The sequence below is a fragment of the Eleutherodactylus coqui genome, chromosome 1 (genome assembly GCF_035609145.1).
Source record: "Eleutherodactylus coqui strain aEleCoq1 chromosome 1, aEleCoq1.hap1, whole genome shotgun sequence".
Classification (NCBI taxonomy): domain Eukaryota; kingdom Metazoa; phylum Chordata; class Amphibia; order Anura; family Eleutherodactylidae; genus Eleutherodactylus; species Eleutherodactylus coqui.
This window is the reverse complement of record NC_089837.1, coordinates 439,985,090-440,009,957: the sequence shown is the minus strand read 5'-3', so window position 1 is coordinate 440,009,957 and position 24,868 is coordinate 439,985,090. Positions and strand designations below refer to the sequence as shown.

Genomic DNA, 24,868 nt, shown 5'->3' with positions numbered 1-24,868 from the left:
CAACGATCTTAAAGGGGTTTTCCAGGCAGTTTTTATTGATGACCTCAGAATAGGTGATCAGTAGTTGATGGGCTTAAGTCTGCTACTCGGGACTCACGCTGATCAGCTGATTGGGCAACCACTGTCACCAGCAAAACACATATGGTATGAAGTAGAAGACGATAGCATGCAATCACAAGTGCTGGCCTCTATACAGGGGTCAGAACTATCTACTTCCACTCTGCACCCTCTGTGTTTTGCCTGTGACAGCAAGCGCCCCAACAGCTGATCAGCTGGGGTCCTGAGTGGTGGACCCCAACCATACAATTGATGACCTATCCTGAGGACCAGAGAAAATAATTCTACCCCTCTGTATTTTAATTTCACCGTGGGTAGGTGACAGGGTCTTCTATAAATTTTAATGTTTCTATTGTTAAAGAAGTCAATCCAATAAAACTCTTCTACGTTTCTATATGTACCATACAGAGGACGTATTTTTGACTGCTTATAGTCTTAGCTTTTCTTTATCCCAGAACTAATATTATTTTGTAGAGTCAATTAGGAAGTAGATTCTTCTTTCTTGCCTTGGATATAACAAATGGCAATTAATTGGAACGGCTTACAGTTCATGGGCTTCACGCATGTATGCATTGAGAGACACAAAAAAGGTTCCTATAAGTCTTGTTGTGGAAACTATATGGGTGAACTAGGTCATACAGTCAACAATGCTTTCTAAGACAAAGGCAAGGTTTTGGCATTCCCATGATTACAAAAAAAATGACTCAGGGAGCTACGGTTTATAACCAAACACAATGTTAGAAAGTAATGCTATTTGTAATGTAAATGTACCAGATTTCATTAATAATTAAATTACACTGAATGGCCACTTTATTACAGAACCCATATAGTAGCACACTGGACCTTCTTTGTCCTTCAGAACTGCAGCAACTCACTGTGGTGTCCAACCCCAAGTATCAGAGCGTCCATAGTATGCCAAGAACACTCTCCGTATTAACAGCCAACATCCCACCACAATGACCAGGATTTGACACAACTCTGATCCCATTAAGCCACTTAGATAGTCAATAGCAATCACAGTACCTAAGAGTGAAACCAAAGGGACCCCATTATGTTTCATGGCATAACTGATTGTGCCCATATTTCATAAGAAGAGTCTTAAAAATGTTAGGAACCAGTCTGATTTGTAAGCATTACCACTGTCAAAAAGTTTCATTTATGGGACATAAGTTACAAAGATTTATGAAAATAGATATTAAATAATTAAATAGTTGTCACCTGTAAGTGACTGAAAAATAAAAAAAATCAATAGTATGAACATTTAATCATACTTCAAGTAATCATTGGCGATACACTGTCAAGGTACTACATCCGGCCATAAGTTGTTTTTTTCCCACCAACATTATAGTCAAACTCTAGAAGGAGATTGATACCAGGACCAATAGTTTTCTGAAGGATTGCTCATTGCTTCCGCCAGATCTGTTTCAATGCCAGATGTCTCCATGCACGAGACAGAAAAATGCTGCATGCTGCGTCTTTTTGTCCGTCTGCACAAAGTGCACCAAAATGTCAACAGTTGTGTATCTTTTATTATACTTAAAAGATACAGCTAGCTTAAGAATGTTTGCTTGTGTGGCGGCTAATCATTTGTCCTTTCATACAGCCTAATGATCGGGCAAGCGAGCATTTTGGTGAACGTTATTGCCTTATAATCAGGCTGCGAAAATTACTTTTTAGGGCCCATTTATACGGGGCGGGGTGGTTAATTTCACAGGAAGCACATGGACCCATTATGGCCAATTACACATAGGCATTTTTTCACACAGGCCAATGGTCCATGTTTAAAAAAGTCAAAGCATGTCATATTCTGGTCCATATCACATCACAGACCAGAATCATACATGCAATATCCACTGCCTGCGGGTATCCGGCAGCACACAGATGTGTTTCCATGTGCTGTCTGATGCGAGTTGCACCCTAGAATGCCCATGTGAATGCGCCTCAGCTCTTACTATATTATTGTACCTACTACTATCAACCTTGATCAGCACTGGACATCCACCCCGTTGGTTGGTTGCAGTTTTCAGATACTCTATTTCCTAGGCTTCCTACTAACAGTCTCAATCTTGGGAAGAAGAAGCTGAATAATACAATCACCCACTTAGGGCTCTTCACACAAGCGTATATCGGTCCGCTGTTTTCATGGTCGGCTGATATATATGCTGTGATCTGATGCATTGGATTCCAATGCATCAGATCACAAGGCCGTATGTCTGCATCGTAAAAGCGCCCGGACGGCCAATATAGCGTCGGGCGTTTTTACGTCGGGCCCAAAAGATAGTCCTGGAACTATCTTTTCGGACGGAATACGTCAGCCGCTGCATGGGCTCCTATAGAAAGCTAATGACAGCGGCTGGAGAAGGGAGGTGGGAGGGAGTTTAGCAGCGTGACTGCTAAACTCCCTCCCTCTTCTCTCCTCCCCTACGGCTGATTGCAATGGGAGGTGGTGGAGCGGGGGACGTAGCTAAGTGCAGCCCCGTCCCGCCTCCTCCCATTGCTGGCTGCGGACAAGGGGCTAGGCTCTTACCCCCTCCCTGCCCCTTGTCCGCGGCCGATATACGCTCGTGTGAAAGAGCCCTTAGCCTTTTTCTAGGAAAAAGCTGTGTGTCCAGAGTTTCTGGCAATAATTATTACTGAATGGAGGTACAGATTAAACAGCATTATATTATATAATCAAAAAAATATAATGTTATTAAATAAACATAACAAATAGGGCCATTGTGACCATAAAATAAAATTGACCTACAGATGCAGCAAATGTTAGCTTGATTATGATATCACAGTGCAGAAAGTTAGCTTCTCTTTGCCCATTAAAAAGCTATTGTTCTCTTACCACAACAAACGCCATTGTTAAGTAATTCAACGTGTAAATAAACCACCCTGATAGCTGGGCACTTCATGATATCACGCACTTTAAAGGCCCATTTAGACCCAACGATTCTCGCTCAAAAATCACTTAATGCTGTCTTTTGAGCCAGAATCGTTGGGTCTAACTGCATGGACATCGTGCAGTTTTTTGTTAACAAGTTGTTCATCGTTGTTTTTCAGCAAGCTGAAAGAGAACGATGAGCCTTATCAGTGCCGCGCGCTGAGTTCTCAGCGGGATACCCCTGATACTATTGTTTCAGCTGGTATGCCACTCGGAGAGCACAGCTGGAGTATGAAGAAGACAGCGGTCCAGCTGTGTTCTGTATACCCCGCTCGAAGTGCTCACCTGTATATCAGCAGAGCGCTCCGTGAACACAGCAGAAGTGTAAAGAAGACAGCGCTCCAGCTGTGTTCTGCATACCCTGCTCAGAGCGCTCAGCTGTATATCAGCTGTGCGCTCCGTGAACACAGCAGAAGTATGCAGAAGACAGCGCACCAGCTGTGTTCTGTATGCTCCACTCAGAGCATGTTCGGTAGCGCGCCGGTGGGTGCTTCCGCACACATCCACAGTACAAAAAAAACAACACCCGGACAGGTAGGCTGCGTCGGCAGCTGCAGCCAGGGTCGGAATTAGCTGTGGGCTCCCACATGCGGAATCCGACCTGCCCATGAACATGAGGCCTAAGACTTTGAAGAGGATGGTGGTTAGGCAGAAACCACATTATAACATTACAAGCACAAGCTCCATGCCGGAGTTCAGCCCAAACTACAATAATACAGTATATATCAAATGAATACAGAAGTAGGCCTAAGTACAACATACCCAAACCAGATAGCTTGTTACTAGCCAGAATGAGACATACTTGTCAGATTCAGTTCACCCAACCGCCACCTCGGACCCTGCTGCACGTTTCACTGCTTGGCTTACAGGGTCATTGAGATGAATGTGGATCACCAGGGAATTGGAAACAACAATTGAACACCATAAAGGGAACTAATGAGGCAATGTGTATATATTTAGGTTATAGGAGATGTTAAAAAATTGCTCAAGGAACAGTTCATGCAAAACGTACACTGTATTAGTCCTAGAGCAGATCCTGAGGGGTCGTGCATGACAGAGGGGTTCGCTCTTTGGTGTTCTTTGGGTCTCAGTGTCATGCACCGACCCCTCAGGCCCTGCAGATAAACTGTGGATCTCTTTTACCCTCAGTGTCTTTTCTTCGGGTAGAGCAGGTGACATTGGGCATATGGATCAAAGTGAAAAGTAGACTTTTTTTCAAAAATAATTACTTTTTCCTATTACACCAACATATTCTACAGCACTTTACAAATCAGAGGGAACATGTACAGATAGAATCAGACATTACGTATAATATTAAACTAATAAGCAATTTTGACTAATGTATGATATCAGTTATTCTGAACGGAAAAGGCCAACAGAAAGGAAATTTGTCTTCATGATTAGATGGGAAAGAGATTTGCAAGTGGACTTGCTAATAAAAAGTGGTATACTGTACATTAAGTGAAGAACTAAATATGGGAGTTGACAGATATCACTTGTTGAGACAGCTGTAGAGATCTTATATATGGCATATTTAAAGGGGCACTATCTTTTTAGACAACTTATGTGCATCTACTAGCTTTTGTTAGTCTCATCATTACTGTAATACACATGCATTAAAACTTTTGTTGCTTTACCACTGTAAATCACATTTAAAGTGGCTGCTACTATAGGTCTCCCTTCCAGCTTCTCTGCAATCTGTTGCTAGGTACAGAGCTTCCTTAGTAACAAGGGACCTTTTCATAGCAACAACGGAAGGGGTTATCTTCACAGGTGGCTCCCCTGCATTTACAGGCTGCAAGCTGACAGATGTGCAGACACTGTGATAATAAACTCCACAGCCTCTGCCTCTCCTGCTATTACAGCTTCTTTGTGTGTCTGTGTGTGTTTGTATGCATTACTGTGGGTTTACGAACCATTTGGCTAGAATGTCTCTAAATGCCTAATCGTCCTGAGAAAGCAGAGGGACAGATATTCAGATACTGCCTCCCTGCTCATTGGACCATAGACAGTGCAATTCAGCATGGGAAGTAAGGGCAAGAAAGTCAGGACAGTGAACTACTGGCAGAATGCTAAGCTTGCTACAGCCCCCTTCCCTGAAAGTAGACTATAAACAGCAGAAAAATGTGGAAGACCACTTGAAAATCAGAACTTACATGCATGAAATAGGGTGCAAAGAGCAGCAAATGAGAGGGTAAGGAGAACTTGGTATATTTTAGAAAAATTTTTGACTGGCACAGAGTGGAGGCATCGGTGTAGTAGTTAAACAAAAAGACGAGCCTTGCTGCTATATTCAGGATAGGTTGGAGAAGAGAGACTTTAATGAGTGGATGTCCAATCAGTAACGAGTTACAGTAGTTAAGACAAGAATGGATCAGAGCAACAAGAGTTTTTGCTGATTCCACTGTAATAAAAAGACGGATTCTGGAAATGTTTTTGAGGTACAGGTGACATGAGCAAGCAAGTAATTGAATATGGGGAGTGAAGGAAAGATAAAAGTCAAATATGACCCCAAGACAAGGGGCGTGCTGACTAGGAGTTATGGTTGGTTAGTAGATGACAAAAACATGAGAAGTTCAGGCTTTGATCGATTCAGTTTTAGATAGAGAGAGGACATGGGATGAGAGACAGCGGGCGGATATCACTGGTGTTTTGTAGTAGCGAAGGAGTGACGTATCTGGAAGCTGTGTATATTTGGATGTCATCAGCATAGAGATGATACTAAATTCCAAATCTGCTGATTTATAAGACAGCATATATAATTCTACGAGTCATTCCTCCCTGTTGTCAGCACAAAGGGATCTTTACAGAAGGCCATAAATTAGAATCAACTGAACCAGTTTCAAACTGGTGGAAATTGGGATGTTTTTAGACAATAAACAGACTTTTTATATTACTGGTAAAGGAAAAAGGCTTGAAATAAATTATAGTGGAGTGAAAATTATAAGTATGAAGGCTTGGTATATATCTTCTTGACAGCTTGAAGCACATAGCCCCAGGGTAGAGGAGATTCAGGTTAGTCATAAGGGACAATATCCGAGTTGTTCATCAAATTTATGCTTAGTTTGCTATATTTAAGATGAGGATAGAAAACAATGCAGGTGTCCGGAAGACTAAAATGGTACCATCTGATGCATTGGATTCCAATGCATCAAATAACACAGGTGTATTTCCACGGCGTAAAAGTGCCCGGCCAGAAAATATAGCGCCGGGCACTTTTACGCCGGGCAGTAAAATTAACCCTGGAACTATCTTTGTGCCCGGAATATGTTTGCCGCTGCATGGGCTCCTACGGGAGAAAAGAGGGGGGACGGAGTTTAGCAGCGTGATGGCTAAACTCTCTCCCCCTTCTCTTCTCCTCTCCTCCAGCTGTTTGGAATGGGAGGGGCGGGGCTAATTCAAGGGGCAGGGAGGGATAGGGTGATTAGTTCCACCTTCACCCCACCCACTCCCATTGAAAGCAGTCTGAGGGAGGGAGAAAGGAGGTGAGCCGGGGAGGCAATGGCATTGCAGCCTCGGTGTATATGTGCTGGGCCTGTGCCATCTGAATGGGCACACAAATTTTAGATTTGTGTGCCCGCTCACACGCTTTTAGAGCGCCGGCAGGCAAACGTAAAAACGCCTACGCTCGTGGGAAAGAGCCCTAAAGGCTATGGTTTCATTCAGTTTTCTGTCTTAATGAGATGTAAATCAGGACAGAGAATGGGGCAGAGGCAAAATTATGATGTGAAAGTAGCCGAAGGGAGCAGAACAGGGTGCAACGTTTGGTCAAATGTTTGATTTTGTTGTATTTTTGATATAAAAATGTATCATGTAAATTATGACATAAAGTAATGTTATATATACTGCTACAAAGTTTCCTTTTTATATTATGCCATGTTTTATATCAGAGGAGAATTGGTCATCATAAGATACAAGCATTAAATATTTCTATAATAAATATTTCTGGAAACATTGTTTCACGCACTCTTGTTTTTGCTTACAGACTCTTACCGAACCTAATCTAAATTTGGGTTACACCTGTCCAACACATTAGCAGACTGATGAAACCGATTGCTCCAGAACTATAAGTTCGTCACCATGCATAAAAAGATTGCTGCTCAACCACTGGAATATGTCATCAGAAAATGACCTATTTTACTAATCAAGTTTTAATGTTAAACCTTTTTTTTTTTTTAAAGAATTTTCAAGTGATTTTATTTTAATTTCAATATCATGATTTATATTTTTTAAAAATCCCCAAATCCTTATATCTTTCTTCTGGCCACTAAGCCTAATAATAGACACTGTTGTATAAAGAAACAGTGGGTTACCTATTATGTGTTGCGGCTTGTCGGTCGCGATAATGTCGTGGCATGGTGGCTTCAACACAGGCAAAGTCCAGTTGCCTGGTTCAGTAGGTCAAGGATTAATGCATCGTGTGCAGGGTTTGTTCGTGCTGCCTACCTTGCTGCATGGATGCATTCTGGATTAGCCATGCCTGAGAGTAGGGTGGAGGTGTGGTTTTCCATTTACTCTGCCATCATGTCAGGTGCAGAGGGGCTATATATTCTCACCCCTTCTGGTGAGCAGTGCTACTTATTCCATTCCACAGTGGAGAACTTGGAGTGTGGAGCTCTACTGTGCTGGGTGGTTTGCAACTTACAGATAAGTAGCTGCTGGTTCTTTTCCAGTTGGTTTTGTCGCTTTCTTATTTTGTTTTTGCTTTGCGTGTTGGTGCGTCTCTCCAGGGGTTCCTATAGGGACAATCAGGGCCCAGAAAGAAGACCGCTGGGCCTTCTTTATAGAGACGATGTCCCCACTTTAGGTAGGGACCCGTCACCCTCCCAGCTAGCTTAGGGTTAGGCCTCCTTCTCTCCCCGGAGTGGTGCTACTGTTCCGCAATACAGCGTGTGCAGTTTTTCTACCATTGGTCTGTTCCCTACTCCATGCGGAGTGTGGAACTCAGGTGTCGCACGGGCCTTAGTTCTGGGATATGTATTTTATTGGTGGTGCGCACTGTCCTTCAGTACAAAAGTCTTCTAGCTACTATAGTGGTAATTTTCACCCTCCGTCCGTGCTGAGCGAGGTGCTCGTGTGCTGCAGGGACGTGACATTATAGCTCTATAAAACTCAGAGGTTGTTTAGAGCCAGGAGCAGAAACGTATGAATAAAATGGAACAGAACAGGTGCTCAGGGATTTCCTCCAATACACATCAGCATGTGATAATGAATAAAACATATAAACCACACTTACATTATTTTGGGTTCAGGCGGGGCAAACCTTCACCCTTAGTTCTCAGTACCCCCTAAATCCAGGTGTGCTTCAATCACAATACAGAGTGTTTTAGTCAATGGTCCCCCCAAATTGTGAGTATTTATTAGCACATATAGACTTCAGAACTACTGTCAATATAGATGGGCATACAAACTGCGTTTCAGGTATACCTCCATCCTATGTACCCTTAACTCTGCTGGCTGATCCATCTCCCCTCATTATTCTTTATCATCTCCCCTCTGCCAATCCCTTCACTGGCTTCCCACTGCCCTGCGAATAGTTCAAAATATTATCAATGATATACAAGGCTGTCCACTATCTGTCCCCTTCACATATCTCTAAAATAATATCCCGATACCTCTCCACACATATTCTCTGGTCCTGACAAGACCTGCTTTTCCTCTGTTCTCCTCTAGTTTGTTTATGACAAATCTGTCTCCAAGAGTTCTCCTGTACATCCCCAAACTCTGGAACTCACTACTCAACACGAACAGACTCTCCCCTACCTTTGAAACCTTCAAAAACAACCTGAAAACTCACCTCTTCAGAAAAGCCTACAATACCCCTGTTACCACTGTACTACCATATGAGCAGCTTCTACCCCCACCTACTGTGTCTGTCCCCTTCCCTTGTAGACTGTAGGCCAGTGTTTCCCAACTCCAGTTCTCAGGGACCCCAACAGGTCATGTTTTCAGGATCTCCTATAGTAAGAACACCTGTGGCAATGTCTGAAGACTGACAATAATTACATCACCTGTGCAATACTGAGGAAATCCTGAAAACATGACCTGTTGGGGGTCCCCGAGGACTGGAGTTGGGAAACATTGCTGTAAGCGCTTGCAGGCATGATCCTCTCTCCCTCGTCCAGTCTTTAACTCATTAATTGTGCTTGATTTGTATCTTCTGTACATGAAGTCTAAGGCCTCATGTCCACGGGGAAAATCAGACCCGCTACGGTTTCTACATGGAGAATCCGTAGCGGGTCCCTCCTGCCCCGCGGACATGAACGCTTAAAATAAGAATTAACTTACCCGCAGCAGACAGGGCAGGTCTTCTCTTCCTCATGGCTGGATCTTCTTTCTTCGGGCGGCGGATGTACTCGGGACATCAGCGGCGTGCCGCGCACATGCGCCGGGCACATCCGCCGAGCCGAAGCAAGAAGATCCGTCTGTGAGGTAGAGAAGACCTGCCCGGTCCGCTGTGGGTAAGTTATTCTTATTTTAGGTCTCCCGCGGATCCGGACGGCTTCCATAGGCTTCAATAGAAGCCTGCGGGAGCCGTCCCCGCGGGAGACCCGCACGAAAATGGAGCATGTCGCGTTTTTTTACATGCTACATTTTTTAAAATTCACTTTTATTGACCATCCGCGGGTATTTATCTACCCGCAGGTGGTCAATGCATACCTATGGGGTGCGGATCTGCGGCGGGAGAAGAGTTAAAATCCGCTGCGGATTTTAATTCTTTTGCCCGTGGACATGAGGCCTTAGAAAAAACTAAATTGAAAACAGCTGAATAAAATCTGAAAAGTCTTCAGCCTAGTGAACAATTTTAAGTCTTCTATTTCCCACTCCTTTAGATATGCTCTGTATTTTTCTTGTAGTCACTATCTTTTCATAATTCATCAAGCAAACATTTATCTCTGGCACGCTGCGACTCCAAATAAGATGTCTACATCCTTCATTCCGCGCCTTAGATTACCTTATAGTCATATTATTGTTTTGCTGTGACGGTTTTTAGCCTCCTAAGTGCAGAGCTTTGTAAATACTTCATGAAATCACTTGTTAGTACCGAGGGCAGGTGGAACATTGTATACCTTCACTAATACTCTGGAGAGAAGTGACTAAAGCTGGGATTAGGCTGTCAGAACAAGTGAAAAAAAATTAGCAACTAAAAAACAGCAGCCAAGAAATCATCTGAGCCTGTCCATGCATTCCGTATGTTCTGCATGCTGGCAGTCCATTTACTTAGAATGGTCAATTCACAAAATAATATGTTTAATTGGTCATAAAAGACTCTTTATTCCATCACCTTCACCAATTAAGTTTAGGATTATAATCTATACTGAAGGGCCACTTTATTGGAGCCACCTGTATAGTAGCGTGTTGGACCTTCTTTGGAGTTCAGAACGACAACAATTCATCGTGACATCCATCCAGAGGTATCAGAGGACCCAGTGTGGCCAACAAAACATTCCCTACATCATTACTCCTCCACCAGCCTGAACTATTGACACCTAAAAGGATGGGTTCATCAATTCATGCTGCTTGTGCTAATTTCTCATCATCTCATCAACATGGCACAACTAAAATCTTTGCTCCTCTGACCAGACAATGCTTTTCCACTGCTCAGTGATCCTGTGCTGTCTTTTTGTTTTTCTTAGACAGCAGTGGTCCTCAAACTGGTCATCTACGGTTGTAGCCCATCTATGCTAATGAATTCAATCCCTCTTTGACCTCTTTTATCACCCTGTTTATGTCCACAGAATCCTTTTCCTGCTGGGTGTTTTACTTCGATGACACCATTCTTGGTATACTCTCCACACTGATGCACAAGAAAATCCCATAAGGCTGGCAGTGTATGAAAGTCTAGCATTTATGTCCAGTTGCTTAGATCGTCAGATTTTTTTCATTCTAGTGTGGATTCAATCGTTCCACAGAAAACTTGCATACTTAATTTTATGCTGCACTCCGGGGTCTCGTGTCTCTGGGAGCCCCATCTACCAGGCAAAAACGATTGGGGGGGAATACCTCTTTATCTTGTGGTTTATACAGTACATGGCTAGAAACCACAACAGTAATATTGAGTGAACCAGACCAGTAGAACCCTGTTTTGGATCGAATTTTGCTAAAACATGAACCCAAACCCAACTGTTAGCAAAATTCTACCCTACACAGGGCTCTACTGGTTCGGTTCCCTCAAGACCAGTCCTGAACACTGGTGTATAACACTGTCTAGGAGCCATAAAACCCTCTCAGCTTGTTATATGGGACTTTATAGCTCTTAGACAGCGTTATACACACTTTTTGATGGTTTTAGTGAACCTCCGCTTCGGTTTAAATTAATTTTGACTGAACCAGGTTTTTTGCAAAAGTTCTGCCATATAGCTGACCCAAACTTTTCAAAAGTTTGCCCATCACTGAACAATAGTAAAAAGCCCCTTTATATTCATGGTCTAGTAACAACATTTTTAAAGCACACCATTTCCAATTTCCTCCAAACAAACCAACATGCCCTCTTATAAACCATGAAAAATTATCTCCTTTTCATTATAACAGGTAATATTTTTGGCTTTTTCAACCTCAATAAAAAAGTAATTTGTGTGCGGTCATCTGAAGACAGCTTTAATGTCATCTGGATTACCTCTTACTGCAGACCATTCTCGTTCAGAAAAGAGCCAAATGACTCTTATCATTTGCTGGCTTATATGTTAGAATAATAATTTGATTTTTTACATGTAGTGGATATGAGTGATGTCATGCTCGATGACACAAGACAATTTCAGTCCAATTTGGATTAGTGTCCATTAATCATAGAGCTTTTTTAGATTCACTTGTATCCAACATTCTAGGGTGAGTGCAGGCAAACAATTTTAGACATCTGATCCGTCTTCTTCTATCTATACAGAACATGTGTGTGGACCCTTTTAATTGCAATAAAAATCTGCTGTCATGATTGCATATATAGGTAACATATTCAATAAGGACTGATAAGTTTTTGTAAAATAACCCCAAAAAGTTCTAAAAACCCGTAGCATGTGTTCCACATCTGCTGTTGTCCTCTGCTGAATCTAGCGGCGGACTGGGAGCTTCAAATGGATCTGGAAAATAATCCAATTGTGGCCTCATGTCGTAAGTCCAAATTTTGGGGCCAACACATATTACTTGATGCTGGATCTGTGCTGTGAGATGTTATCCATTTGTTGCTTGTTGCCTGGATGAGCTAAACGCAGTGCACAATTGTACCAGCTCAGCTCTTTAGCGCCCCAAAAAGGATGCAGAGAGGGATGCTTAAATTAGAAGAAATTCAGATGATGTGGGCACCACCTGCCACCACCAGTCACACTGTCTTCTGTAATTAAAGGATTTCCTGCCACAGCCAACCTGCAGTTGCTCCCTATGCCAGTGGAAGAGATTGGGTCTGCCTAACCAGACTGGCCCGTAACCTTACCGGCCTACCGGGACTTCTACCTGTAGAGCCTATGGCTGATCTGCCTCTGGCTGAACGTCATGATCCTCATCTCTGCTCTGATTGGTTATGGTGTCAAAATTCTCTTAAGCTATTGATGGAATGGTCAGATCCTGTAATGGTACAAATCTATTTTTTGGAAGCCACTATGGTATGTTCGAGGTGTTATACTCTATTGTGTTTGTTATTGTAACCCAACCTCATTTACTTTAATGGAGCTCAGCTATAATACCAGATGCAAGCGGGGGACAAGTGTGGCAGTTTTTCTTAAGAGAGCAGTAGTTTTTTTCATAATTCCGTCAGCCCCTTTAAGTGTAGTTATGAAAGAACATTTCTTGCATTAACCTATCATTAATGGGCTGGAGAACAGTTTCCGAGGAGTGCGTCTATTCAAGCATTATTAAAAATTAAGTAGTCAAGATTACACTGCACAATTAATCTGAAATAAATTAAAAGTAAATGGAAAGGAACGCATGTGGCATTTCTCCACCGCCTTTGAGTGTGGTATTCATGTGTTCTTTTGCCAAAGTACCGTGAAAAGCAAGGATAAAATACTTAATATCTCTAAAATTCCTCAGAAAGATTATTTTTTTCCTTGCATTTGGCTGGTGCTAATAGGCATCAGTTCTATTATTTTGGTTCATAATTGGGAACAAATTACTGAGGTGGAGCAGAAGGTGCTGCTGTACCTGGGAGCCGGAACCTAGGGGGCCTAAAATCACCTTCTGCCCCATACGAAGAGCCCAGTACTAAAAATAATGCAAAAGTTGGAGGCTCAATTACTGATTTTGTGTTGGGGCCAAGTTGCAACTGTTCTTATTAAATGATGTAGGGGAGAAAAAAACATATATATATATAAAATGGAATTCCTTTAAAATGGAATTGTTACATTTGCACTTTTATGTGTTGATGAATTCAAAACTTGATCCTTGCTAGCCATGGTGTAACTGTTTATGGAAACAGGCCATTAAGGCCATTTTGCATGTGAATATGCCCCGATCAGCCAATAAACAAGCATGTACTCGTTCATCAGCTGCTCGCATTGTTTATGCAGGCATACAACTTCTCGTTTGTCAGCAGTACATGTCTACATGTAGATGAGGAGATGTTCTACTGATGAATGCAATCTTTAAAGGGATGTAGTAATGATCGTTCGTCCTCTTGCCAGTGATTGATTGCCACATATGAATGGCTTTAACGAGTGTCAATCACTATGCTATTTTGTTGATCGACACGTGGGCCAAGAACTGGCCCGTATAGAAGGGCCCTAAGGGCTGATTCTCTGCTGTTTTTAATAAGCACTGATCGACTATATAGCATGTGGATTAGCACACATTTTGCCGTTCACTTCGGGCAGAGGATCAGCAGTGTGGAGACAAATGATTGTTAGTGTTGCCCAGTCGATACTGCTTTTATTTTCCACTGCAACCTGATTATCGTTTATGAGTAACACTAATACTTTTTGTCAGGACCCTAAAGTGAGTATAAACTGAATATAAAACGTTAAACAATATTAATCTGACTATATAATTGCAGTTTCCACCTATTTTTTAGCTGATCAGATTCCATACTAATAGCCCATTAGTGAGGCAGAGAGAGACCAACATGAGCTAAAGGGACATGGCAGTTTAAAGAACTTTGCGGCCAGATCTTCTCCTTTGATTATCTAAAGTAGACTAGTACCAGTGTTTCTGCTGGCACATTGCGCAATAGCACGTCACACAGCTCTGCTACATGCACTTTACACACACAGCTCTGCTACACGCACGTCACACACACAGCTCTGCTACGTGTACATCACATGCGCACAGCTCTGCTACATGCATATCACACACATGACTGATCACATAACCGTGACATCATCACAGGTCCTGTAAGCACACCGGTGCTGTCAGGCTCTCCATGTTTTAGGACCTGGGATTACATCACTGTCATGTGATATGGGGCGGAGCTCAGAGCCCCAGTGAGTGATCACGTGATGGTGACATCATCACATGTAACTCCCACAGTCACTCACAGACAGGTGGTCGTTAGTATTTTCATAAGATAAAACTTTCTGCATATTTACCTAAGGATATTTGTACTTTTTATTTGGACACAGTAAAACCCACATCTGCATTAAAAAGTTTTTTGATGTTCCAATGCTACAGTAGGCATCAACAAACTTCATCCACAGTGCCGTAACATTACTTGTCACAAAATTCCATCAACCTTAAGTTCTCAGTTGCCCTATTTTTTTTTTGTGGGTTTAACGCCACGTTACAATTAGAAAAACCTGCCAAAAAAATTACACTTATTGTAGATTTCGAATTTATGTCTCATGTAAATATTTGACGCAGAACTCGGTCCCCGTAAATCAATTTCTAACCCTTCAGTGACATAACTAATTTTAGCCGTAGGAGCCAGTATGTTGTATCTCCTTTTGTATTCTAGTGGTTCTAAGTTTAATTTTTTTGGCAGTTTAGCTGTATGGGACCTTGTATTTTCTGAGAAGAGTTCTAGTTTTTACAGGAATTAATTTGGGGTACATATAATGTATTGAATCATTTTTATAATTTAAAATGAAATTTCAGCATTGGTTTTTAAGATTTATTTTTATGGCGTTTACCATGTGGTAGAAATATTATGTTAATTTTTATTTTACGGCTTATTATGAGTATAACAACACCAAATTCATAGAGATTTTATTCTGCTGTACAATATAAACACTTTAAAAAAAAAAAAAGATTTTCTTGTGTGGTGCCACATTTCAGGACCAGAGCATTTTCATTTTTTTGTTGACAGAGCTATATGAGGACAAGTAGTTTTTATTGGTACCATTTTGAGGTACAAATGGGACAAATTTCAGCTTGATTGTGATAGCATGACACAGAAAGTTGTCTCATCTTAATCCATTAAAAAAGCTATTCTCTTAACACAACAAAACCCATTGAAAAGTAATTCAAAGCGTAAATAAACTAAGCTACTAGTTAGGCATGATTGCATTAAGAGTCAAGGTAAAGAATAACCCTTCTGTATATACGACTTTTTAATTATTTTTTATTCCTGTTTTGGGAAAGCTAGAGGAACAGAAAACATGTGCTTTGGTCATTTATTTTTATTTTTTTTTATGGAAATTACTATGCTGCGTGAATGATGATATATTTTCTATTCCTTGTTGTTATGGATGTGGTGAGACCAATTATTTGTAGTTTTTTTGTTCTTTTTTTCAATATTTAAAGCCTTCTATAAAAACAAAAAAGTTTCTCCAATAGTTTTTTTTCTAACTGTTTAGATGCTACGGTCTGCAACAACTGCAGTATCTATGGGGTTAAATGGTGTAGAGGAGTGATTAGATCAGCAAGTTCACATCATTTCACTCTTTTTCTGGGAAAAAGACCCCCATATATGACAATCAGTGAGCAAATATGCTCTCTGATTGATGGGGGTGATGACATGAACACAAATTCTTGTCACTCCTCCACTGAGACAGGAAGACATATAGGAGATCACAGATCTTCTCTACTGTGGGCTGGTCTTTCTTACCCCTCTCTCTGTATTGCTCTACTTACTACATACTGACTGAAAACTAAAAGCCATAAATTCAGTATTATCAACCCCACTTCAAATGGCTATAGCTCTGGTTCTATCAAAGCTACTGACATGAATCTTAGCTTTAAAATGACACCAAAAGCATGTCATTAGCACTGAAAGAACCTGGAGCTACAAACGTTTAAAGTAGAATGAGCTCTATTCATCCAAAATTATAATGTTCTTTCCCTGCAAAACAAACTGAGGTGGTCCTGAATTGTAAGGGGGTTAAAAGAGTCCAAAGGCTCTTAATTATCATTGTGTTTTTAAGTGAATGAGTAAAAAAGGGGCATTTTTCTTGCTAGGAAACCCAAACATTCCTCAATAACATTGTAATTTTTGTACTGGTATGGATGAAGGTTATGAAGAGCAGATTCATGAAAGCCATCTGAAAGAAAAACTGTTTTTGTTGCCCATAGTAACCAATCACAGCGCAGTTTTAATTTTTTAGGAGTTCTATGAGGAAGGAAAGCTGTGCTGTGATTGGATGTTGTAGGCAACAGATAGTTTGTTTTTTTTAAGACAGTTTCATAAATCTCCTCCAAGTCTATCAAAGCATCACACCTCTGAACGAAGTAGATTGTGCCCATGACGTCGTGACCCGACTGCCAAACAGGAGCATGACTAAGTGTGCAGCAAACTTGTACTCATTGAAAAGCGTGTTTATTGTTCATGAATATTGGTGAACGGGTTAATTTAACCAATGTCAGCGGACATTTTTAAATAAGTATGGTGAAGGAAGTGTACAGACAATCCTGTATTCACCAATATTCTGAGCCATTTGTAAGTGATTTGACTCAACATGCAGGAGACCGGAAGATGTCTGATCGTACGGTGCAGGATGTGAAGGATCAATTCCTGCCATGGCCAACCAAATTAAGACTTTTGTAAGAAAGTGGCATTCCTTATTCCACATGTTAAAGCTTTTAAAAAATGAAGCTGCACTGATATCATGTACCCATAATCCAAGGGTTGAGTCCAGCAGATTTGGAAAAACATACAATATTGTTTATGGTTAACATCCTCAAAGACACAATATGACTGGAGGTTGCTGCTATTACCGATGTCACATTAGCGGATGTCTTGGCCAATATGCAGACTCACATACAAAAGTTCTTAGATGCTAGAGGGGCCGTTTTCACAGATGCTCTAGGCAGACCTGGTTTGGCAACATACAAGGCCTTGTGTGGTTCAGAGTGTTAAGGCAGCAGAAATGTAGTCCTAAGCTCTCGCTCACAACCTGAAGGTTGCAAGTTCAATCCCTGTGTGGTTCAGGTAGCTGACTCAAGGTTAACTCAGCCTTCCATCCTTCCGAGGTCAGTAAAATGAGTACCCAGCTTGGTGGGAGGGTAAATTACCTGAAAGCGCTGTGGAATAAGTTGGCACTATACGAATAACAAGGTTTATTTATTTACAAGGCAAATACAGATCAATTTTAGTAGGGAACCAGACACATATATTGAGGAATGTTGGGTTTCCTAGTGAAAGAATCACCCTGTACAATACAAACTGGAATAAAAAAGCACATTTAAGTGAGGACTACTTCTTACATGAAGGGCTACGCTTGTTTGGCCTGTTGTTTAACCCCAATTATTTAAGGTAGATTGTTTGGTTTACGAGTAGAACAACCTGTGCTTTTTCCGTGGCATGTCCTTGTCTATCCAGTACTTAATCCTGTTCACCACACTTTATTTTTCAGCTGTCAGGTATGCTCCTATGCTATCACATTGTCACCTGGGCACTCAGCCCTTGTTTTCATATCCAGTAATCTGACAGTGCACAGGAAATAGTCTGGCGCCACCAGAGGAATTACACCAGTGTGTGACTATATGCCCCGGGGCCATGAGGTTTCTTTTAAGAATGCACATCCCGTCTTCCAGCAAAGTGCTTGTAGCTGCAGGTGATGTATTTATAGAGTCCCGAGCCAGGTGTTTGTCAAAAAAAAAATACACCCCGCACACATAGGGCGTGGATCCTAGTGACAAATGACTGGACTGCTCATTGTTTTAGCGCCCAAACATGTTTGCTCTACCTGCCTTGTGGTCTAGTTGTATTAGTGATCCTGTCCTACGTATTATAGTCTACACGCTTGAGGTCAGTAGACAAATATGTGGAGCAGAGCTGAGTTTCATGTTACACAATTCATCATATATTAGTGTGTGTTATCTATAGTTTTCAATTATGCTGTAGGAATACCTAAAGTGTTAGTTTTTTGGTTTTTTTAAATAACTCTTTTGGTGACTTCTTGTATGGTGACTCCTCGAAAGGACAGAAAGACAAGTAATTCCCAGGCAGTCACAATGAGACCACATGATCCAACTGAGTCAATGTAATGCCAGCTGACATATACATACTGAGGGACTAGTTACATAATGAATGAAAAAATATATATCTGAAGTAGTCCTTTGAAAATTATCTCTATATTAATAAATTAAGATGTTGGTGAGATAGCCAAAACCAATAACAAAAGTCACAGATTTACTACTCGTTGTTGAAAATGTAAAGGGGCCTTAAAAGTTGATGTTAACAATTTTTGGGGGTTGAGGTGTGGCCTTCAGGACCTCCACCAAAATAAAGCACTCCTTTCATTGTTTGTGTAAACACATGGCTCATTAGTATGAACATCTATGCCTGGTACTGTGGCTCCTATCATTCACTTGATTTAAGGTCCTTTTACATGGCATCATTATCGGCCAAGAACGTTCGAATGGGTCATACAAATGTGCCCACGATCAGCCAATGAACAAGCAAATGCTCATTTGTTGGCTCGTTTAGGAGAGCATTAAAATTCTCTCTGCACATCCGCTTGTCATAATCATAATGAGCCGTGAGATAAAAGTTGACATAATATTTATACCACATGGTGAACGCCATAAAAATAAATCCTGAAAACCAATGTGAAAAATTGCTTTTTTTTGGCCTTTGCCCCCCCAGCAAAGCTTTGCATCGATCACTGCTATGCAATGGTAGAAAGCAAAGGGGCCACCTTCCTTTCTTTTTGCACAGGAGAAAAAAAAACAGATGATACACGGATGAAACACTGGCATAAAAAACGGACACATACAGATACAACATGGACATACACATGGATTTAAATCATTCCACAATTAGACACAATCATCTGAATAAGCCCTTTAATTGTGAGCTTCTAGAGTTACCATGAATGATTGATCACGGACTTGCACTTTCCCACTTTCTGATGGGTACTGAATGTGAAATATAGGGTTAACGGACAAGGATGAATACCGTTAGTTTCAAAAGACATTGTTATAAGCGTGGGATTTGTGTGGAAATAGAGCAGTGTTATGTTTTTGGGGTGTTACAAGAAAAGGCAGCTGCGTGACCTTTTTGTGTCGGCTGGTTTTCATCTGTGTGTGGGCAACATTTTGGGTTCTTTGTGAGACAACGTCTGATACATTTCATGATTAGATAATCACCCCCATACGCTTTCAATTAGAAGTGACTCTACAAATCCTCTTTCCGGTGAAGATAAAGGGAGCGCTGATGCACATCTCACCTTCTACTAAGAATCTTCATTAGAATCAATGAGGCCAAAAAGATATTTCTTGTGTTACAAGGTCGTCAGATAAGATTATTTTTCATCATTCATTTATCAAAGCAGCTTTTACGTTACAGAGATCACAGAGGAGTTATGTGATGGTCAGCCGGCAGAGAACTAGGCCACGATGAATTCATGAAAGCCTTCTGTCAAAAAATTGCTAGAAGATTAGAGATATTGCAGAGAAATATTTTGTGATATTTATAATACCTGACAAGCTGCATTGATGTCTACATAGTTTTACGAAATCTTAGAAACAATTCAAGAGTAAAAACTATATATGAACTGCATAGTAAAGTTTACCTATATTGGATGGGTATTGTGGGTAGTATTTCTATGAGTAGGATTGACTGATCTTAAAACAGAGAAATACAATCTCTGATACCTTTATGAGGAGTTTGGGATGATTTAGTGGTCGTGCATTGAGCAGGGGTTGGACCTGACAACCCCAGAGGTCCCTTCCAACTCTACCATTCTATGAGTATGTACTGTTTAAAGTAGTCCCAATCACATTTCTGATATCACCCATGTGTCAATTACTCGCCCTTTTTGAAATGTCTGCCTACTTTTTACGGAATTGAAAAATTCTCATTGCATCGAGTCTAAAACCTTTCACATGTTGTAGTTCCTACCATGGTATTCATAGCATGATGCCAAAAACTATGATATGACCACAATGTGTAAATACACAGGTATTTTCACACAATCCGGATTTGACGCAGTTTTAGGTCAGATTTCATACTGAATTGCTTGTCCAATCCCATGATAATTCGCCTCCAGTGGAAGGGACTAGGGTTTCCACAACCCCGTTCACATGCATCAGAAATTTTCTGTGGCTTTCAATCCGTGTGATGGATAAAAAGATAACTGGCACTTTTTTGCCTTGGATTCACCATGGAACAGCCAAGGATTAGCATAGATCTTTGGTAGCCTTGGATTTCTGCCATATAGCCTATAGCAAATCCATTATGTGTGAACATATGCCAAGGATGTACTCTTGTGCAGAAATCCATGGTGAAAAATTCCAACCTGATTTCTATGTAAAAAAGAGAGCAGCTATTTCTACATTTAAGCACAGATTTCTTCTGCAGTTTTCCATATGACTGCCACGAACCCACACATCGATTAGCTTCAGTTAGTTGAGCTAATCGAAGGTGCAGAAAAACCAACACAAAATCTACATCAAAAAGTGACTGTCAGTTTTGTTTTTTCTTGTTGTGTATGGATTGCAATCCGTGCATGGAAAAAATCTGCACCGTATAGACTATGGCACTCACGTGAATGGGACACTTAACTGACACAGATTTACAGATTATTTGATGCGAAATCTGCAGACAAAATTTACGTGCAAACATCACCTGAATGTTTTTGCAACCTCTCGTAATAAGTCATCCATCTATGTCAGATATTGGCCAATTTTAGCCCCCGTTTGTAAACAAGAATGTTTCTATTGCCTGAAAGTAATCAGAGGTCCTGAAAATGGTCATGATTTACAACAAAGTATTTAAGAACATTTTGAAAAGTATTCCATTTTGCACTGGTCATTCTTAAAGGGGTTGTCCCGCGCCGAAACGGGTTTTTTTTTTTTTCAACCCCCCCCCCCGTTCGGCGCGAGACAACCCCAATGCAGGGGTTAAAAAAGAAAACCAGAGAGTGCTTACCTGAATCCGGTGACTTCTTACTTACCTGCTGAAGATGGCCGCCGGGATCTTCTCTCTCGGTGGACCGCAGGGCTTCTGTGCGGTCCATTGCCAATTCCAGCCTCCTGATTGGCTGGAATCGGCACGTGACGGGGCGGAGCTACACGGAGCCGCTCTCCGGCACGAGCGATCCCATTCATAAAAGAAGAAGACCCGGACTGCGCAAGCGCGTCTAATCTGGCGATTAGACGCTGAAAATTAGACGGCACCATGGAGACGAGGACGCCAGCAACGGAACAGGTAAGTGAAAAATTTCTTAGAACTTCTGTATGGCTCATAATTAATGCACAATGTACATTACAAAGTGCATTAATATGGCCATACAGAAATGTATAGACCCACTTGCTTTCGCGGGACAACCCCTTTAAAGGGGTTCTGCCATTATTGAATGTTATCCCCTAGCTACAGCATAGGGGATAATTTTAAGATTCATGGGGGTTCAACAGCTGGGATCCCCACCGATCTGAAAACAGGGCTGAAGTGAAGGTAGAGGTGGTTGCATATGCTTACTGTTGCTCCATTCATTTCAATGGGACTGCCTGAGATAGCCACGCTCTTGAACTCAGCTATCTCTTGGGAATCCCATTAGATCATATGGACCTCATAGAGGGGGTCCTCTGCTCGAAACCCCCCACTCAGAGCCGGAGTGATGACCTGCTAACCCAGTGCCATCCATGCATTGCGTCTGGCTATTGCTTTTAATGACTACCCTACAATGCTATATTTTCCTAGGAAAATGCCTAGCTGCTCTCAGCTTCCCCCTTCAATCAGGGGAGCACCAGGGATGTTGGGCTGGGTGCAATCAGCTGATCACTAGGACTGTTTCATTTATAAATAGGGATGAGCGAACGTGTCCGTTACGGACACATCCGCACCCGGACACCGGCTTTGCCGAACACTGCAGTGTTCGCGCGTAAGTGTCCGGGTGCCGCCGGGGGGCGGGGAGATGCGCGGCGGCGCGGGCGGCAGTAGCGGGGAACAGGGGGGAGCCCTCTCTCTCTCCCTCTCCCCCCCACTCCCCGCCGCACCCCCCCGCGCTGCCACGGCGGCCCCCGAACTTTTTCGCCCGAACACTGAAGTGTTCGCAAAGTTCGGTGTTCGGGCGAAAAAGGGGCGGAGCCGAACGTGTTCGCTCATCTCTATTTATAAAAGGAATTATCCTCATAAACAGTAAGCTGAAAGTATTCCTGTAACTTTCATGTATCCAACAACTAGAGCCAAGTGGATAGGAAAATCTTGGTCTACACGCAGAGAGTTTTTTCTGATGGGCAGCATGTCCCCATTGACCGGTGCCAATCAAAAAAATGCATATTGTGCTCAAAGATCTTCAGGCCAAACTACATACAGTCTTTTTAAATGAAACATGATGCTAACTTTATCTTTATATTTTGCAGGAGGAAATAAACTGAAGCATCAGCATTTTCGTCTCAACTGGGCTTGGATCTCTATAGAGAAGGAGCACTATGTAGTGAATGAAGGCGCTAAGCATCTAGAGGTTATCCTGAAACGTAGAGGATATCTGGGGGAAACATCATTTGTTAGTAAGTTACATTATTGTTCATATGCTGATGTATGTAGGAGTCATCATTGCTGTTGGCATAGCTGGTATCATGTTAAACCAGCGTTGTACACTATGGGGGAGATTCAGCAATGCGGTTATGCCAGGTAGTGCTGTAACTGCACTGAAAAGTATATTTACAAAAAGTTATCTACTTGTGGAACACTTTTATATTGAGTATGAATAGGTGGTGGGGCCTTACTGTCACGCAACATACAGTATGACAGATTACAGTTTTTCCACCACTTTACCTGTCAGAAAAGAACCTCTAATGAAACATTTTGTTCTTTACAAGGGTCAGAAACGCTAACTTTTCTTCTTAGGGAGAGTACTCAGATGGTGAGTGAGTGAGTGAGTGAGGAGACTTAAAAGGCCATTCATGCTCCTCTGAGTAATATGCAAATAAGGGAGATGAAACAATACCTCCACAGTGCCACCTATGGGAAGGCAGCATTCCTTCAAGTCAATGTTAGACTCTTTATACAAGCCTTGTAACAATGACCGGGAATTGAAAGCAAAGCCAGAATGCATACACAGACAGCTGTTTCAGGGTGTTTGCCCCTCATCACTGTGCAGTAGGATTCTGGCTCTGCCAGAGATAGGCCTGTGATATGGGTCAGAAACGCTATATTTTCTCCTTAGGGAGAGTACTCAGACGTTGAGTGAGGAGACTGTGGAGGTATTGTTTCATCTCCCTTATTTGCATATTACCCAGAGGAGCACTCACTCATTTCTTAGACAATGCGCCACTCTTAATATATGCCCCTAATATGACTTTTATTACCGTTCCTCTGTAAGAGCAATTGCTTGACTACACTGTTTAACACAATTTTTGTTCCTGGCTAGTTAGTTGGGTTTCCTAATTGCTTATGCCTCAGAAGTATAGAAAATTGTCATTGAAAGGGTATTCTCATCTGGACTTTTATGACATATCTACAGGATATGCCATAAAAATCTGATAAGGCTGTGTCCCAGAGGTGGGGCCCAACTAACCCTAACTCAGCTGAATGGGGTGGCTTGGCACTAGTCAGGAATTACAGCTGAGCAGTCTGTCTTTAACTGTTTCTGTAACTCCTATAGAAGCGAATTGAAGTTACAGAATCAATGTATCACAGCCCGTCTGTCTGTTTCTGTCCTCCGACCACCTCGTATATTCCCTTCTTGGCCATGTTTAGTCGAGATTAGATTGCCTCTTTGCTGCCCACAGACTTTGCTTTTGTGACCAATACAGTGATATTTTGAACAATATAAGAAGTCAATTTGTATCTCTCATTCAAATAAATCAAAATGTACTTGTACTTCTACTAGTCATACAAAAATGACCAGAAAAGATTTAGAATGAAAGTTTTTTGAGATTTGATTATACAGTAAATCACTTTCATAAATCCGTCCCCAAATGAAGTCCTATTTTCTCATTATACTGTCTTTGGTAGTGTCATTCAAACTCCAGTGTAACCTAGAGGAAGTGCTTGCCTTGCTCCACGGAGTATGCTCCCATGTTATTCTTGACTCTATCAAGATGAGCATCAATGATATTGACTTTGAGGAACATCCTACATATCTGTGTCCTGTACTTCATCACCAGAGACTCCACTAGCTCAACATAATTTTAAGCCTTGTAATTGCCAGAATGCACTGCAACAAAGTTGTTCCAAGTCACTTTCATTTTACTAGTATACTTCTTGGGGATTTCCTTAAGCTCTAAGACCTTCTCTGTGGTCCGATGAATACACTCGTTTTGCCTCCGACAGCACAGGGAAAAAGTCTTGAAGATACTTGAAGACTGCCAACAACTTATCTATAACTGTTACAGGTTGTTTCCATAGGACCCAAATTAATGTGCATTGGTGGCATTGCCACCTTCTGAGGGTCCACCAGTGGTTTATTCCTTTCCACAGAGAGCTCAGTCCACTGTGGCCAGTCTTACTACAGATACTGTGGTGTTCCTGCTGCCCCAAAGGCAAAAGATTGCAGGGAAACTTGATAAAACTGCCTTGAATACCAATCAGGAATGCTACTAATTAGAAGTCTCCAATGACCTCCCAGCTGTATC

The 24,868-nt window shown here is 41.7% G+C and overlaps 1 protein-coding gene across 2 annotated transcripts in view; it reads left to right on the top strand.

Moving 5' to 3' along the window:
- The window catches only part of FREM2 (FRAS1 related extracellular matrix 2), a 212,737-nt gene that overhangs the window by 67,750 nt on the left and 120,119 nt on the right, over positions 1–24,868 (top strand). For both annotated transcript variants that reach the window (XM_066582542.1, XM_066582533.1), the window contains exon 3: positions 22,652–22,798. In XM_066582542.1, the coding sequence (XP_066438639.1) occupies positions 22,652–22,798 (147 nt within the window). The remainder of the gene's footprint in view (positions 1–22,651; positions 22,799–24,868) is intronic.